Consider the following 18537-nt stretch of genomic DNA (forward strand, 5'->3'; position numbering starts at 1 on the left):
GGATCTTCGTCAGGTCATAATGTTTGAAAAATGGAAACCACGCCCATATTTATACATCATGCACACCCATAGGCTGACAGGCTCTATGATGGCAGCTGTGGTTAACCATCCAAACCGCCCAGGGTGATAAACATCCAAAAATAATTAACAATTCAATAAAGTACATAGAAACAGATACATAGAGAAAAAACAGTAGTACAAAAGCCATACTTCAAAAATATCAAAAATATATGTATATCTTATATATAAGCATAAACATAATATCAGATACAACACCCCATATATCAAAATCTACATCACCTATGTTCAAAAATATTATATTAAGTTAGATGAAAAGAAGAAATTTTAAATTCATGTAAGAAATTGGGTCTTAACACACTTCTATAAAAAGTCAGATCAAATCACTAAGGAAAAAATCACTATAAGGGAAAAAGGAAACACCTGCTATATTTAAATAATTACGAATTTTTACAGATGTGTGTGCCAGGGTCTAGAGAAATACCTATATATGTTGGGAGAGCCATCATTTTACAGAAAATTTGATCTCACACCATTTTCACAATAAAATGTCCATGTTCTTGCTGTTAAAACCCTGTTCAGCTTCCCAACACACACTATACACTCTGTACAGAGTGAACCATCATCTCAGCAGCTGTCTTTGGTCAGCAGTGTGAGTGTTTCTCTCTCCCTCCTCTATCTGACACAGAGACACTGAGGAACCAACAGACCCAAACCCAAACCCAAACCCATGGTAGAGTGGTTCAGTGAATGTGGAGTGGAAGGTGTGGAGGTGGATCAGTGTGTCAGAGGAAACTCTGTAGAAGGACAGAGAGCCAGCAGGCCAGTCCAGATACACTGCTACTCTGTTAGAGTCAGAGGAGGAGAGGGGAGGTATGACTGTTGATCTGTAATTGTGACAGACAGAGTATCTGTTATCAGAGCACTCCAGACTCCAGGACTTTTCATTCCATCCAAGCCTGCTGTCTTCACCCCTTCCTCTCCTTCTGATTCCTCTGTAAGTCACTCCTATATCAACATCTCCTTCCCACTCGACCTCCCAGTAACAGCGACCAGTCAGACCATCTCTACACAGCAGCTGTTCCCAGTAGTCAAATCTCTCTGGGTGATCAGGATATGGCTGCTCCTCTTCCACCATCGTCACCTTTCTGTTGTCTTCAGACAGGAAGAGGTTTCTGTGTGCTGTGTTTGGGTCCAGTGTGAGTTCACAGGCATCTGATGAGAGAACAAGACTCAATACAGCAGCAGCTTCTCATCTAATACACCTGTTGTGTTTATTATTGGTTGATTTATTAACAGATTGACTGTTCATTTCTTCAGTTTCATGATGACACATTTTGTCAGCCATCTTTTTTCAGAGTAGGATTTGAATGAATAGATGTCACACATGAGCTTTCTATTTAAATAGAAACTGAATGTGCTGCTTTGTTTTCATGAATCAAACTAAATACACACTTACACTTCCTCAGACCTGGTTTCAGCCACCGCACTGCATCATGGTCCACACTGGGGGGGGGGGGGGGGTAAATAAAATCAGACAGCATAATCACTTTGATAATGAACAAATAACCTTCATAACCTTCCATATGAGTGATTTTCCAGACAGCGTCACTCATATCCTCCATTCAACATTAAACAATAAACAACAGGAGTCACTCCACTGCTGTAAATAATGTCTGTAACCATAGTAACGTTTACCGCAGACCAATATGGCGGCTCCCATCGCCTGTGTTTTCAGTCTACTGGACACCAGTAACACCAGTAACCAGAGGCGTCAGTTTATCCATCAGATTTTAATAAACCTCACCGACAGCGGCGTGGTTTTCTCTTCTTCCACCTCATGAACTTGATACTTTAAAAAGATGCAACACTTGACCTCAAGACACAGAACTGGTGGAGCGGCTGCAGTGTTGAGGAAACAGACTGATAGAAAATGTGAGAACGTCTCAACTCTTCCCTCCGTCTCTTTTCAAATTAACGACGATAAAGTTACGTAACGTAACGAGCGTCGAGCCCGACGTCACGTGACGAGCGGCTGTCCGGTCCGGTTCCGGTTCACGCTACTCGGACCGACCGGATCCGCTCTCGGATTCGGTATCGACACCCGAACGTTTCGGGTAGCGAGTTCGGTCGAAAGCTTCGCTCTCCTTAATAACCGAACCGTGTGTGAACCGAACGGGACGAAGCTCCGATGAGGAGCGACGGCAGTTACAGAAATGCCACATTTTGATGTGGTTAGGGTTAGGGCATCTTGTCTTTTAATGTGACGCAGATTGAGTTTACCTTGCCAAGTTGGACTGTTGTCACACCTCATTTCATTGGAAAGATATGAGGAAGTCTCAGAGCTGCTCTGACAGGTTGGATAAGTCTTTTGTTTTTTATCTTTTTGAAAACAACACAAGGACTAACACACATAACTCATTCCCCATATCCCAATCCAACCCCCACAATACAAACCCTAACCCTAACCCTAACAAACAGAACAAGACAAAAACATGGTGAAACACAACAATCATGTGACAGGAGAAGAGGTAAAAAGTAAAGGTCTAGTCAGCAGAGTAATGGGTTCAGACAAAACAGTCAGAGACTTGCGGTGCCCCAGTGGCTCACAGAGTAGAGCGCATATCACAAGGCTCAGTCCTTCCCACAGCGACCTGGGTTCAAATCTGGCCCGTGGTCCTTTGCTGTATGTCCTCCCCTCGCTCTCCCATGCCTTCCTGTCTCTATCAGATAAAGCACAAAATGCCAAAAAGAATTCTTAAAAAAAACAAAAACACAGTCAGAGACCGCTTCACAGGAACCTGTTTAACTCTTGTGTCATGTTCAGTTTCTGGACCTTTTGGTAGGGTTTGCTGGGTCAGACTGACCCAGGACATTATTTGGATTTTAACCTGTTTAGCCCGACGGACCCGGTACCGGGTCCACCCCACCCCCCCAGTTATGAAAAATCGCGACAGAAGATGGTCTATTAATAGAAGATATGAATGTTATACTGTTTTGAAAACATGGGGTCTTCAGCTTTCAGAATCTGTAAACCAACTATATGTTGACCAAACTATGTCTTATTACTAAGTATTTTAACAATTAAGTCTTACAAATATAAACTTCGTAAATATAAGAGCAAGTTGTGATCAATCGGGGATAATTTTCTCTTCAGTCTACAATAACATGCTTGGTATCGCTGGAAACTAGAAATTCCGAGCTTTCCAATGACAGTGAACGCACCACGAAAATGGAACGACACAGTCCGCCATTTCCGGGGAAAAGTAGCAGTCAAACTTCACATTTTACAGTCATACTGACAAAAATCTATGTTCTTGCCAAAATATTTCACTAAGGCTTATGTTATTTTCGCCAAAAACGGCACATTTTAGTTACTTACGTTTCTACCGTAACTTGGGACCAAACGGGAGTTAAAGCGATCGTCAGGGGGGATTCCCCAGCCATTTTAGTCCAGCCAGACTGAATCCCTATGGAGGGTGCAGTGGCTCTTCGTCGCCCTCTGGTGGCCGCATCGAAGCACTGACACCAATGAGCCATATATCATTCTCTTTGTCTGCCTCAGGCGAAACTGGGGATACCTCATACAGCACTGAGGGCCCTTGCATTCTCCATTAATCTGCCTGAATAGCATGGATCTCTTCAGACATATATGAATATTGATTCCTAATCATTGTGTTTATTACTATTTCAATGTTTTTGGGAGATGTATGTTATTTGTAACATGGCTATATGGAAATGAGTAGTGTTTTGAAGTAAAACTCCCAGTAAACAGGCATAATGTAAATTGTAAACTTGACCAAAACCTGGAGACCGCCTGAGTATATTTTTAGGAATTGTACATAAATGTTGTATTTTGGTGTATTTCCATCAAATTTACAGTTACAGTTGTAGTCAAAGACTATGAGAAGACATTCAGTTGCATTATTATCCATGGGATCTTGGTTATAATGGTGATATTGCCTTAAAATTTAGAATTATATACTAGGCGAGGATGAAAATCTTACTTTTTCCTTTATTGCATCTCCATTTACTCTGGAATGGTAACAGATATAGGTTTACTTACACTTAATTAATATTCCTTAGCTTCTTACCTATCAAAGGAGACCAGAAATATGCATATAGGCCTTATGGTTGAGGAGCTATTCCTGATTCATTTGGGGTATATTATTTTAGGCGTTTTTTCCTAGGGATAGGGCTAGGGCTTAACAGGTTAAAGCTATACAGAATTTTTTTTTTTAAATACTTCACATATATTGTCTTTAACTCATTCCAAACAATATAAATAACATGGGATTAATGTTTGCCATTTCCCTCTGCTGGATCACATTCAGCAATTTAAGTGCCATTCGTTTTTTGGGTTAAACCTGTGATTTATGTAAAAATCCACTATAATGAAGACATGGGTGGCATAAATCATATTTATCACAATCAGAATTGATTTCTACACTATCCTCATATTTTGACACTTCCTCATCTGCCACATTATTATTTTGTAGTTTTCCAACTTGCTCCAAGACCCTGAGTAGATTCTTCTGATCATATTGATGGATTGTGGAAGCGACCCACACACTGTCATGCAGAGCTGTTTATCTGTTTTGTCCTCCCCAATATGCAGCTGAGGTGCAGTGCGAGAACATTTTGAATATTAAGAATGTTTTGGGATAACGTTGTGCAGATTCCCACACTACAGAGGGTGAAGAGGGCGGGAAGCAGGAGCAGAGGCTCCTCATGCTTAGAATATAACACTGTTGCAACCTTATGGCAGGTGTGTGTGTGTGTGTGTGTGTGTGTGTGTGTGTGTGTGTGTGTGTGTGTGTGTGTGTGTGTGTGGAGGTGGGACCAAACTTGGGACATATTTCTGGTAATAGTCTATCACATGGTAGAGAGAGTTGTGTGTTCAATTCATGAAATACGCCTCAAATCTGATTGAACAAAAGACAAAAACATTTCATGTGTGCCTGCATGTGTGAGAGCAAATTTTAGATGAAGAAGAATAATAAGTAGTGGAGACAGCTTTTAGTTTCATATAATAGTGGTTTAAATAGTGATATTAATAATGTTAACAGTGATATTGGTGTTAATATAAATACTGAAACTGATAACATACAGAAATGATCCTGAGTGCTCGCTGCCCTCCAGTGGTGAGAGAGAGTAACTGCAGCACTGATATTAATACTGATATTAATAATGATAATATCAATATTAATATCAAGTGCTGATATTAACACTGACATGAATATGGTTTAAATACTGATGTTGTTCATACTGATATTCGTTATATTAAATAATAGTGGTATTAGGTTTTATATTGATATTGATATTGTCATATAAATGAAATATTAGTACTGACTATATTAATCCTGATAATCATACTAATATTATCATTACTGGTATAAATACAGCTATTGTTAATGTTGATATAATGACTAATATTAGCAACACTGATGTTATAAATACTGATATTGTTAATACTGATCTCCTGTTAGACTGATAGTGAACCTATAGAGATGAAATGCTCACTGCCCTCTGCTGTTCAGAGAGAGGAACTACAACACTCTTCATACCGATATTAATTATATTATTATTATTATTATTATCATTATCATTATCATTATCATTATTATTATTATTATTATTATTTTTTACTTTTATTATTATTGGAGAGATGAATTCTGGTTATATTAACAGTGATGTCATACTGAATTTTTTTACACTTTCTATAGCTATTGATGTTATAAATACTCTAGACCTCTAGTGGTAAAAGACTACAGCAGTACAGTAACTACAGCTCTGCTATTGTTAACAGTAATACAGATAGAAACACATAGAGATGACTGACCTCTAGTGGTAAAAGACAGTAACTACAGCTCTGCTATTGTTAACATTAATACAGATAGAAACACATAGAGATGACTGACCTCTAGTGGTAAAAGACAGTAACTACAGCTCTGCTATTGTTAACAGTAATACAGATAGAAACACATAGAGATGACTGACCTCTAGTGGTGAAAGACAGTAACTACAGCTCTGCTATTGTTAACAGGTATATTGATAGAAACACATAGAGAAATAAATCAGTTCTGTCCTCTAGCGGCCGGAGAGAGGAACTGCAACTCTAATCATGTCGTTATTTGAACTACTCAGAATCAGAATCAGAATCAGAAATACTTTATTGATCCCCGAGGGGAAATGAGGTTACATTACAGTTGCTCCCATTGTAGAAGAGAATATATATAAGCATATAGAAGAAAAATAGAAATAAGAAAGTAAGAAATATGTAAATATGTTCATTATACTACAATATATAACAGTGAGAATAATAATAATAATAATAACAATATTAATATTAGTGTTATGATTGCCAGTGTTAATGTCAGTATTTATAACGTCTGTACAGATAATAATTCCCTCTATGTTAGTAGAAAAGTACAGTAGACCTACTGTTGCAGACTTAATTAAAGTAGAGCTACCTTGCTGAATTTAGCACAGCCTTAAGTGCCCTGTATTGGAACTGGAAGGTGCATTACACCTAAGGCTATTATTACTGCCCCATGCAATGGATACAAAGGACCAACTCAGACTGCAAGGAAATGCAGGGACAAAATTCACTGTATTGTGTCCCTGCTCCATTAGAGATATTTACTAAATAAACAGAAATACATGGTAACTTTCTGCCAGGACTCAGTAACAGAAGTCAGTAGCAGGTACTGTATGTTTATGTCCATTCATATAATTGGTGCAAAAAGCACATCCCTCAGAGATTTCAGAGAGCAGCTGTTGTCAGTTAAAAGCTGAACCCTGAATAGAAATGGAGAGGAGCTGCTCACATTTGCTCACCAAAAGAGGCTAAAAGGGAAATAAACAGAATAAGCTTATAAGCCCTGTGTGTATCTTAGGAATGTGACACTTGCAGAGGAATTGATTTGCAGTGTTGATTCATTTGACTTCTTGAACGTTTTCCAGGGATAGGACATGCAAAAGCACTGTTAGGATCGGTCAGAAAAACAACGTGCATTCTCTTATTCTCAGTGTCATGGTTCATCCTTTTATTGGACAACAAACAGAAAATAAATAAATTCAACTTCAAACAAAAAAGGGATGGCTCTATATAACAAATGACTAGTTGCGCGGTTGAAAATTGTTTGCCCTTCCGCTCTCGTGAACACCTGTTCACCTGTCCCAGATCAAAAGGACGCCTACAGATGACGTCACCCTATCAGACATCAGATCATCATAATTATCACAAAAAATAGCAACAACCTCGACACAGGACATCCCATCACATGATCAGCGTAATTCACAACAGAAAATGCATGATATCTAAACATAATTATGAATCAATAAGGCAAATCTGCAAAATGGCTTCAGCAAGCACCATACTTGAACATTGCTGTATCACATAAGCTGAGTCACAAAAGTATAGGCCCCACTGCAGACTTTGTTCCTGTACTCCCTTGACTGTTCTTGGATACAAAAGTCAGCAGAGTGATTCTTCATGTGGCTGGCTGCTCTTTGACTGTGCTTGCATCGAGTTACCAAACTCCATTCGATCCGCAGAGTCCCTCTCAATCCTTAAGAAAAGGCTAAAGACCCAGCTCTTTAGCGAATACCTTCTCACCTAATGGCCCGTGTAACCACACCAAAAACAAAATAAATAAAATGTTTACCTCTATGCACTCTATGCATTGCCTCATAGCACTGCCTCATAGCACCTATGTCCTGTTGGACCAGAGCTTAGCTTTATAGTACTTACTCTCATTGAAACCCCATCTATTGGACAACCACGCCACCCTTCTACTGTAGTGTGACTTAGTATTCAACTTGTAGCTGCTGTTAGTCTCACATAACTCAGTGTTCACTGGTACAACAACATTGGCATAAGTGCATATAATACCAACAGAATTTATGTAAATGCTAGGCACAACATAAGCAATACATAATACAGTGTAAATTATGCACATAATTTTTCCCAGGCTTTTGGAGAGGCTTATGTTGTAACACTGCAGGTGGGTTGATATCTATGCGGTGGTGGGGAGTTTAATACAGTGGAAAATCACACAACAAAGTCCAGAAGTTAAGATTAGGCTATTGGAACCCATTCAGAAGCTTCAAGACACTACTGGGAGACGGGTGTAACAGGCTGGGACAGCCCTTCATAACGTCATGGTCATGTCCTCACCAGTAAGGTTGGGAGAAGTCTACAAGCATGAGCCAAATATGCTTGACTTCCTGCTTTAATGCTATGCTTACAGCCTGTGGTCATTATTATATTCAGAGGTGTGGAGGTGAAGACATCGGATGACTCGCCCGGGCATTGGCCGGCTGTGTATTACATTAAAGTAATTGCTGCACAATGTGTGTTGCCAACTTAATGTGGACCAGCCAGCTGTAGAAAACAGCTGGAACAATGAGCAAAAGATCAGCCAAAGACTATGAAATGCTTCCGCTCTCAGTGGGGGTCAAAGCCCTTGGAGTTTGACACACATATAGTTAAAGAGGAAGAGATAGGAGGACACAGATATGTTTTTTTCTTTCCTTTCATTTGCCTCTCATATGCGAATCACATCTAATCAATGGAAAATGTATCTCAGCCACTCACTTTCATTTCACCTTTTCTTTGCCACGACCCCCATCTCCACCAAACACTGACACAAAATCATGTTTACTTAACAATATCAGTTTATTGAAGAGATTTGAAATATCTGAGTTTGTAAAAAAAGCTTTGCTCAGTATAGCTTGGACATAATATTGATTGTCTACTCTTGTAGACTTACAGCTCTTATATGTTACCATAAAGAATATCAAAAACTCTAAATTAGACCACATTTACACAGGTAAACATTCTCTTTCCAAAATATGTTGAAACCTATCCATACAGCATGTTAATTTACAAAAGCTGAAAACTGTAAAAAAAAAATAAAAAAAAATACAACAATAAAAATGCAAGACCTGGTGGTTTCAGGTCTTGCAAATTCATACAGCATCCAAATATACTTAGAAAACATTTCATGTGTGCCTGCATGTGTGAGAGCAAATTTTAGAAGAAGATGAATAATAAGTAGTGGAGTCAGCTTTTGGTTTCATATAGTAGTGGTTTAAATAGTGATATTAATAATGTTAACAGTAATATTGGTGTTAATATAAAAATTGAAACTGATAACATACAGAAATGATCCTGAGTGCTCACTGCCCTCCAGTGGTGAGAGAGAGTAACTGCAGCACTGATATTATGTTAATACTGATACTAATAATGATAATATTAATACTGAAATAAGTGCTGATATTAACACTGACATGAATATGGTTTAAATACTGATGTTGTTCATACTGATATTTGTTTTATTAAATAATAGCGGTATTAGGTTTTATATTTAGAAGAGTAAAATAACAAGAGACATGGCATGGCATGAATACTGGTTTTATTAATAGTGATGTCATACTGATTTTTTTTTTAACACCTTTTATAGCATCCAAATATACTTAGACCTTATCTGAAGAAATTACAGTCACGTCCCTATGGCAGTAAAATAGACTAGCACTCCCTGAAAGTGAAACTCAGTATTGTCAAGATGAACTTTGTCTCTGTGGTTGGGGTTGAAAGTACAAAAGTTTGTCCAGAAAGCAAAAGTAACCAGGCAACTGCTTGAAGCGGCCTTCGTCAGTGACCGCAGTTTTTTTTGAGACTTCTCCGGTAAGCTGAAAACAAGCACAATCATTAATCAGACACAACAACTAAAGGGTATTAGTGAATTAAAAAAAGGAGATTCACACTAAAGGTCCCGTCTAATTTCTAGAAAACAGAGTTTTGCATGTAAAAATACTGCCATCAAACGTTTGCCCAAATCACTAACATTTATGGCGCTTTTCCACTGCATGGTACCGGCTCGACTCGACTCGACTCTACTCGCCTTTTTTGGTTTTCCACTGGCCAAGTACCAGGTACCAGGTACCATATTACGTAGTACCTGGTACTTTTTTTCGTAGCACCTTCATCGAGGTTCCAAGCGAGCTGAGGCGAGCTGAGGCGAGACCAAAAGGTGACGTGAAAACACTGCAGACCACTGATTGGTCAGATCGTCATGGCGACACGGGACGTGTATGCTAACGTTAGCTACCAGGTTAGCTTACCCTCTTGCGTGGCCTTGAGCAGCCAGAGAGCAGTCTGCTGTCTCGCTGCCTTCAGCCTCTTCTGAAATAAAAATCTGTTTCCTTGCTGTGACTAACAGCCACACACCGAGAATCAAGAACACCATCGCTTCCATATCCTCCATAGCAGCTGTGTGTCGCGTTTCATGCAGCGTCGCTATGACGACCGGTTTGGGGGGTGGGGCACATTGAGGGATTACTATGTGCAGTGGAAAACCAAAGTGGTGCTACCAAAAGAGAGTAGAGTCGAGTCGAGGCGAGTTGAGCCGGTACTATGCAGTGGAAAAGCGGCATTAGAGAAGCGGTGAACATCATTACCTTAAAACAACAAAACCTTAACATACAGCATGCTGCCTGTAGAAAGAAAGAACCTCACCATCATCAACATTGTGACCAAGTCAGCAGTAGCAGCATTTTCCTCAAGGATGCGGTCCAGTGCCTCGACATACCAGGAGCCCGTCTGGGGGTGTCTCCAGGACACGTAGCCTGTAGGTGTCACATGGTCAAACGGGCATGAGGAAGACATACTTAGCAAGTCAAATCTATCTATAGCTCTGACTTGCATCTGAAAGATTGTGATATCAACCAAAATTGACACAGATGCATGTATGCGATGCACACACACACACACACACACACACACACATAAACGCACCGGGAAAAGTGGAGTAGGACACCAGAATGTCACTAGGTGTGGGCAGCGTGGCTCTGGCAGCCGTCTCATCGGGCATGCTCAGAGAGTCACTGCTGGATGACATGGGGATGGCATCTGTCTGGTCATCGCCTCCACCAATGGATGGCTGGGCCTCATTGGGGGACACTTCAACGCCTCTATCTTTTTTCCCTTAAAGGGCAAAAACAACGTTCAAAACAACAGTTTCCCTATGACACCACTCTAAGGCAATGCATTTGTAACCCTTAAACGTGGGGAAGCAGGATCACACATCAGATGTTGACTTTATGTGTGTTACATGGTGTTATTAGACTGTATGTTCGATGTTAGCTACCTCCTCCACAGGCCTGGATGAAGAAAAGTTTGGGTTTTCCCTGTAAGGATGGACAGTGCTTGCCGTTGAGGCAGTTTATGATGAGCTCGACTGGGACAAGACCTCCGTCCACACCGTGCACGGCGCCTGGGAAGCTATTTTGGCGTGCCTAAAAACATGGTGAGCATACGTAAGGTCTATGAAGAAGTCTGGATAGACAGACAGTGTAATAGAAAGCTATACATGCTTCTAGAGATGGGATGTCTCCACTAATGACATATTAACTTTTGTTGTGTATTGCTGTATTTATTCTAATTAATGTGGATTTGTCTGAGAGAAGATACAGCACACGTCTTACCTCAGTCCCATGGGACATAATGATAACCACACAGCAGTCATATTGGGAATGGTCCTTCTTGGATAAAGCTGACAGCTCCTCTTTCATTCGCTGAAATGTGGAGATAATCATTAGCTTTACAAACATGAGATCAAAGCTTTAGATCGACGTTAACTAGTTAATATGTTGGGGGGGGGGGGGGCGTTTTCTAGGGAGAAAGAGAAGAAATTATCCTCACTTTGTATTTCAGGTTTGGCTTCACTTCAACAATAAAGTTGAGTGCCTTGAATCTTTTCTTCAGCTTGTCACAGTCTATGTCGGACCCTGTGCGTTTTTTCAGATTACGGGGTTCAAACTCCATGTTGTTTATGATGAGGCAGTGTCCACAGGGACTGGCTTCCATTTTATAGCTCTGAAGTGCACACAAACAAAAACAGAGGCATAAAAAGAGACACAATGTAATTTTGTGATTTAAGATTAAACAAACCAGAATTGGGACATATCCACTTTGTAGTGCAGATCTAACACCTCATTACTCATAACTTATGTCTGTCTCTTGGTGGTAAGATGGTGTTTACCTGAATATTGTCTCCTCTTGTCCCTGGTGCCCCTGGTCTTGTGCACTCCTTCTCAGGTGCTGTGAGAAACACATTATTACATGTTAACTAGAAAGGTGCATTTTCTGGAGAAAGTGCATGTGATTGCTGAGAGTGCAAACTGTGGCACCGGTGCAGTTTAGTGTGGGTACAGCTCACCCTTTCTGTTGGCTGTCTGTGATTGGTCTATCACTCTCCTCTTTCTCTCTTTCTTATCCCATGGCTGTATCTATGTCACATATTTCTGTCTGTCTCCACTTGTGGACTCTGTCTCACCTGCTTCACTCTCTCCCTGTTCTTCAGTTGCTCTCTCACTCTCCTGGTAAAACAGGGACATGTAACATCAACTGACTGCATCTACATACTGGTGCTGATACTGGTCCTATATATGTACCAGTGGCTGTGTGTGTTTGTGTGTGTGTGTGTGTGTGTGTGTGTGTGCGGGTGGATGTGTACCGGTGTGTAGTGTGTGTGGCAGACTATACAAGTACTGGTAATTGCACATACTGGTACACATACTGGTACTGTATACGCACCAGTAGCTGTGTGTGTGTGTGTGTGTGTTTTTGAACATGACTGTGGATCGTCTGTTCAAACTGAAACGGCTGAAGCAAAGTATAATATGTGTATGTAATGTTAAAACTGTGAGAAATGTGTCAGTTTAAAACACTTCTGTGAAGGAGCTGTAATGAGTGTCAAAGTGATCAGTAATAATGTTAGAAATGTACTAAAATGTAATAATAGTAACAAGTACAAAAGTAAGAAAATATGTAGGAAGGCTTATGTGTAACAGCTGGAAGGTAGAAAGAGTTTGAATACTATAAGAGCAGGAAGGCAAACAAACTATACAAGATAGTGTGTAGGAAGGCTATTTTGTAAAAGCTGAAAGGTACAAGGAGTATGAATAGTAGGTATGAAGAATATGAAGAGTAGATATATCCCACTGAGCAATTTTACGCTGATTAGATGTTTAAAACACGTCTAAATGGCCATAGCCGTCTAGGCTAAATTAAGTTTAAATGGGGTTGAAAAGTGAAAGTTTATTAGATGTCTATACATAGACAATATTATCCTGGACTATATGAGAGCTACGCATAGACGCAATGTAGAAATTACTTCTTGTGCTCAGATAATTATCTTGTAGGCTAGTCTACAGGACTTCTCTGGTGCATATTTTGGGTATTTACAGATGTTTATTCATTGTAATAATGTATTTACTGCTTGGTCTAAAATAGGTCTATACATAGCCGTAATGATCCTGGGCTATATGAGAGCTAAAGCATAGAGGAGACGTTGAAATCACGTCTTTTGCTCAGTGGGATATTCAGTAGAAAAAAACAGAACGTAAGAAAGCGACAAGTAATAATGTTAGAAATGTACTAAAATTTTATAATAGTACAACAAGTAAGTAACAAGTTGATCCAAGTTGTATCATTTTTTCAAATGTCCCTTTTTTTTTTTTTAAATCCTCCCATGACTTACCTTTGGTTTCTGAGCTGCTGTTTGACAAACTCTGCACTAGGTCATTCCTGAGGATCTTCATTAAAACCTTCTTGGTCACCTCCAGAGTGTTTCCACTGTAGGTCTGCACCATCTGATCCACTGTGTCCAGCCTGTCTGCCTTCTCCAGTCGGCTCTTTCTGATGGCTGGGAAACTTCCCAGGATGTCATCCTGATGCAGGAACCACTTGAAGCACATGAACTCATCGTGTCCCAAATCATCCAGCGTTTCCAAGAGCTTCTCTTTATCCGTCGCCATCGTTGCTTCCTGATAAAATCACAGGAAATATTCAACTCCAAGAACAATTATACAATTTTCCCACAGGAATGACCAAGTTTCATCTCTTTGCAAGATCACTTTATCAGCCAGGTCACACAGGTAATCAGTAATGTAATTAGTAATATTTGTTCTATTGTCTGACCTTATCTACCCCTTCATTACAAACACACAGTACCCGTATACATATGCATTTCTTCAGCTAGGTCAGAGTACGGAGTACATGTGGAAAGTCTGTGGTGCCAAGAGGTAAATTTGGAGATCGCTGCTTCACAACCAACCCAAACTTTCAGATGTGATGATGTGTTACTACGCAACAAAACACTGTAGTTAATTTTTTGTCAAGTTAGCCATTTGTTAGCTACTTACTTTATTAGGGCGCATAAAACCTACACAATTCACAAAAAGGATGTTTAATGGTTTTATTTTTCTCACAAAAAAAACATGAAAACTTTCTTAAGCTTGTCTTAACCACAGACCTTATTTTCAGGCTTTTAACCAAAACCCCATTGAAATCCTACAGTATAGCCGAGGGAACCATGGCTCAAACATGCTGACTCACTTCCTGGTTTTAGGACTCAAAACCAGACCGCTCTATACTCACTCCTTTTCTGTACTGACAAACCAAAAGCAAAAAGGAAAAAGCAGTGTAAGCAAAGACAGGTGGAATCACGGCCATAAACTAATCGTGTCTGGTCCATGATCGGCCATCTGGAGGTTCTGGAGAAGTCCAGAACAGCCGCTTTTTCCAGGACGGCTGCCGGCCTGCATGGCCCGTCAGCCCACACACACATTGCTAAGATCTGAATGACAGAGTTCTTATTATTTGAGTCAGACAGAGTTATATCAACAGTCGCCAAACTCCATGTTGTTTATGATGAGGCAGTGTCCACAGGGACTGGCTTCCATTTTATAGCTCTGAAGTGCACACAAACAAAAACAGAGGCATAAAAAGAGACACAATGTAATTTTGTGATTTAAGATTAAACAAACCAGAATTGGGACATATCCACTTTGTAGTGCAGATCTAACACCTCATTACTCATAACTTATGTCTTTCTCTTGGTGGTAAGATGGTGTTTACCTGAATATTGTCTCCTCTTGTCCCTGGTGCCCCTGGTCTTGTGCACTCCTTCTCAGGTGCTGTGAGAAACACATTATTACATGTTAACTAGAAAGGTGCATTTTCTGGAGAAAATGCATGTGATTGCTGAGAGTGCAAACTGTGGCTTGTCAGTAAAAAACACTGGTGCAGTTTAGTGTGGGTACAGCTCACCATTTCTGTTGGCTGTCTGTGATTGGTCTATCACTCTCCTCTTTCTCTCTTTCTTATCCTATGGCTGTATCTATGCCACATATTTCTGTCTGTCTCCACTTGTGGACTCTGTCTCACCTGCTTCATCTGAGTTTTCAAACCTGATATGGAGCATGGACACACCGATGAGATAAGTGGTTTGAAACACATTTCAGAGATTCACACTCTTTTTTTCCAAGATTGGAGACACCCCTGATTATAGAGATTCCTTCGTCAGTTCTGGGTGTCTGTGTTCATTTGATCTGAGGCTGCTGTCACTTCCTCATAACTTCACTATCAAGCCAATAGGAACAGAGGGGTCGTTAATATTAATGAGCCTTAAAGACACGGAGACAGAAACGGCCTGTTCTTAGTAAGGCTCAGAGAGATGCTGGAAAATGAAACGTGGAGAAATGGATTGATTTGTTTTTGGTTCATGACACCACACACACACACACACACTCGCATGTTTCCTGAGTTAAATCCCATTAATTTTCCATAAAAAGCTTATTTTTCTCTAATCCTCTACACTGTTAGAAGAAAGTGTTTTGAAACCCAAAAAGTGGTGGCAACTGTGCTGCCACCATTATAGGCAGTGTTGGGCGGTAATGTGATTACTTTTTTTCGGTAACGAGTAGTGTAAGGGATTACAATTTCAAATTCAGTACTTACATTACAGTTACTAATCCCAGTAACGCTCCGTTACTGCGTTACTTAAGCCTGAACCCCTGTCAACCTTTTCAAAGGTTTTTTTTTCCTCCCCTTTTTCTCCTCATATGTATCTTAAGGTCATGTGCGAGCCGGTTTACGTCGGCTGCTAGCTAAAACAGCAAGTGTGAGGGAGAGACGCAGACCTTCAGCAGCTGGAAGTTTTCCCGTTACTTTGAATTTATCTCAGTCAAGGACACAAAGCACATTATCATCCTGTAAACTTTGTGTGGCAGCAAACCGCTTTCCACAGCAAAAAACACAACATCCAACTTATCATCATCTAATACGACAACACCGCCGTGAGAAACTCTGGGAAAAACAAGCCGACAAGGAGGATCCACTGCCAACGACAAACACACTCAGACTAAACAACAGCAGCTGGATTTCAGAGCAGGACACGGTGCTGGACAGCTACTAAGAAGTGATGGATTATTTGAGGTCAGGAGGATTTGGGGTTGAGACCCTCAACCGGTTCTCAAACATAAAAACATTTACCCCGCCCCCATCTAGCGCCTGTGGAGCGGCTGTTCGGTTCAGGAAGTTTGCTGCTCACCTCCAGAAGGAACAGACTGTCTGACAACAGGTTAGAGAAGCTTCTCCTTATGAGACACAATCGTTGTTTCACTTCTGAACAGTCAGCAGGCCTAGCTGTGGTCAGGAGCTGCTCTTACTAGTTTTTTCCTCAGTGTTTCAATAAATGGCGTCCTGGCGTTTCAAGACAACATACAGTGTTACAAAACACCCTCTGGTGACTGTTTTGAAATCTGAAAATGGTGCTTTGAGGCACTCAGGTCACAGAGTTTTCAAACCTGATATGGAGCATGGACACACCGATGAGATAAGTGGTTTGAAACACATTTCAGAGATTCACACTCTTTTTTTTCCAAGATTGGAGACACCCCTGATTATAGAGATTCCTTCGTCAGTTCTGGGTGTCTGTGTTCATTTGATCTGAGGCTGCTGTCACTTCCTCATAACTTCAGGGTCAAAGTCTAGAAACATCAGTTGGTCTAACCTGATGTGAGAGTCAAAGGGAACTGAAGGTTTTTCCCTCAAACCTGCAGGCAGAAAGCAACACAACTAATTACTAACTACTTCTACTTTTAGTAGATTTAGATTTGAACACGAACACACTAACACTAACATGTTGGAAAACCGTTAGAAGAGCGTTGAGTTGTTTTGAAGCTACACATCTGTTTTTCACACAGACAAACCTTTAACGGCTGAGTTGTAGATTTCCTCTTGTTCTAGTCTAAATAAGCTAACGGCAGGCGGGAACAGTCACATAAAAGATCTGCTGATAGAGTCAGGAAAGGAAAATACACTGAAACTGTCATGGAAACTGATGTTTACAATACCTTTAGGTGGAGAAAATTATCTGTGACACGACGAGAAGTTAAGGTGAAACTAAGAGAGAGAGAGAGAGAGAGAGCGAGAGGGCGGGCAGAGACAGGAAGAGAGAGAGAGAGAGAGAGAGGGAGGGAGAGAGAGAGGAAGAGAGAGAGAGAGGGCGGGCAGAGACAGGAAGGAGGGGGTGGGAGAGGGGGCAGGAAATATCTCTGTCTCTGTTCCTGTATTAAATCTAAAGCTTCTCACCGGGGGTGGCACCGCCCCCCAGGGGGCGTTCAGAGAAGGTCGGGGGGGTGTTGAGGTGTTCTTGGGGCGTTTGTTTCAGGCGAGTTTACACCACAGATTCACACTGAAGGCCCACGATGATCATCTTGACCTATAGTACTCACTACTGTTTGTTTACTTATTGTTATAATTATTATAATTAGTATTTTAATACTGTTATTGTTATATTATATTATTCTAACACTGTACTAATAATAGTGTCATAATTTGTAGTATTATGATACGAGTACAATTCTTATTTTATTTATTTTACTGTAATGTTTCAGTAATGTATCCACTGTTTACTTTGTTGTTAGATCCTTTTGTTGGTTGTTCTGAAACGCTTTGGCAATTTTGTTGTTATGACATTCATGCCAATAAAGCAAATTGAATTGAATTGAATTGAATAGAATAGAACTGAATTGAATTGAATTGAATTGATTCACGACGAGACGAGTTGAAACTTAGAACTACTTGCAAAAGACTGTAGTCTGCAACACTCTGAAACCTGTTTCCACCAATGAGACGAGAGGAGACGGTGTGTCGTCTCCAAACTCTTTACTTCCTGTTCCTGTCAGCTTCCTGTAGCAGCTTCATGCTGCCTTCACTGGAACGGGACGTCAGAGTATCATCTGTAAACTTTCACCAACATGGTGTTTACTGTGTCAGCTCAGGAAAATGGACGCTCTCTTCCTTGGTATTCCCCGTGGAGGAAATTAAGAGTTTCTTCCTCTTGAAAGCGTTCGTTTCTCCCGAGGATAACGCCGTGTTATCACCATGGTTACACATTTACAAGAGGGATATTCCGCTGTCGGACGTCCCGTGAAAGCAACTTAGCGTCTAGCATCCAGACACACACTATAACACTATTCAATTCAAGTGGCTTTATTGGCATGACTGCATACAATACAACGTTGCCAAAGCATATTAACACAAACTATACAATCATAATAAACATAAATAAATAATTTTCTAAAACAATATTCTAAAAGCAGACACCTGCCCCCCTGACAAGCTGAGTCACAGCAAGGCCATCAGCCGGCTTGATTCCAGCT

The 18537-nt window shown here is 40.4% G+C and overlaps 1 protein-coding gene across 3 annotated transcripts; it reads right to left on the bottom strand.

Moving 5' to 3' along the window:
• Nucleotides 1–8705: 8705 nt before the first annotated feature.
• On the bottom strand, nucleotides 8706–17316 carry LOC139663507 (caspase-9-like). 3 transcript variants are annotated; one of them, XM_071542195.1, is made up of 10 exons: nucleotides 17227–17316; nucleotides 14948–15006; nucleotides 13569–13854; nucleotides 12069–12127; nucleotides 11729–11902; nucleotides 11512–11601; nucleotides 11175–11322; nucleotides 10823–11011; nucleotides 10544–10653; nucleotides 8706–9717 (listed from the first exon to the last, which is right to left on the bottom strand). In XM_071542195.1, the coding sequence occupies exons 3-10, from the start codon at nucleotides 13843–13845 to the stop codon at nucleotides 9586–9588; spliced, it is 1179 nt and encodes a 392-aa protein (XP_071398296.1). In that variant the 5' UTR covers nucleotides 13846–13854; nucleotides 14948–15006; nucleotides 17227–17316; the 3' UTR covers nucleotides 8706–9585. The 3 variants fall into 3 exon arrangements, with proteins under 3 accessions (XP_071398296.1, XP_071398298.1, XP_071398297.1); XM_071542197.1 differs by having other exon boundaries at nucleotides 13569–14781; nucleotides 17227–17300; XM_071542196.1 differs by lacking the exons at nucleotides 14948–15006; nucleotides 17227–17316 and having other exon boundaries at nucleotides 13569–14928.
• Between the last annotated feature and the right edge of the window lie 1221 nt (nucleotides 17317–18537).

The sequence above is a fragment of the Centroberyx affinis genome, unplaced genomic scaffold (assembly GCF_046629955.1).
Source record: "Centroberyx affinis isolate AG114_WGS23_722 - 3 ecotype Tasmania unplaced genomic scaffold, CSIRO-AGI_Caff_v1 ptg004034l_1, whole genome shotgun sequence".
Classification (NCBI taxonomy): Eukaryota; Metazoa; Chordata; class Actinopteri; order Beryciformes; family Berycidae; genus Centroberyx; species Centroberyx affinis.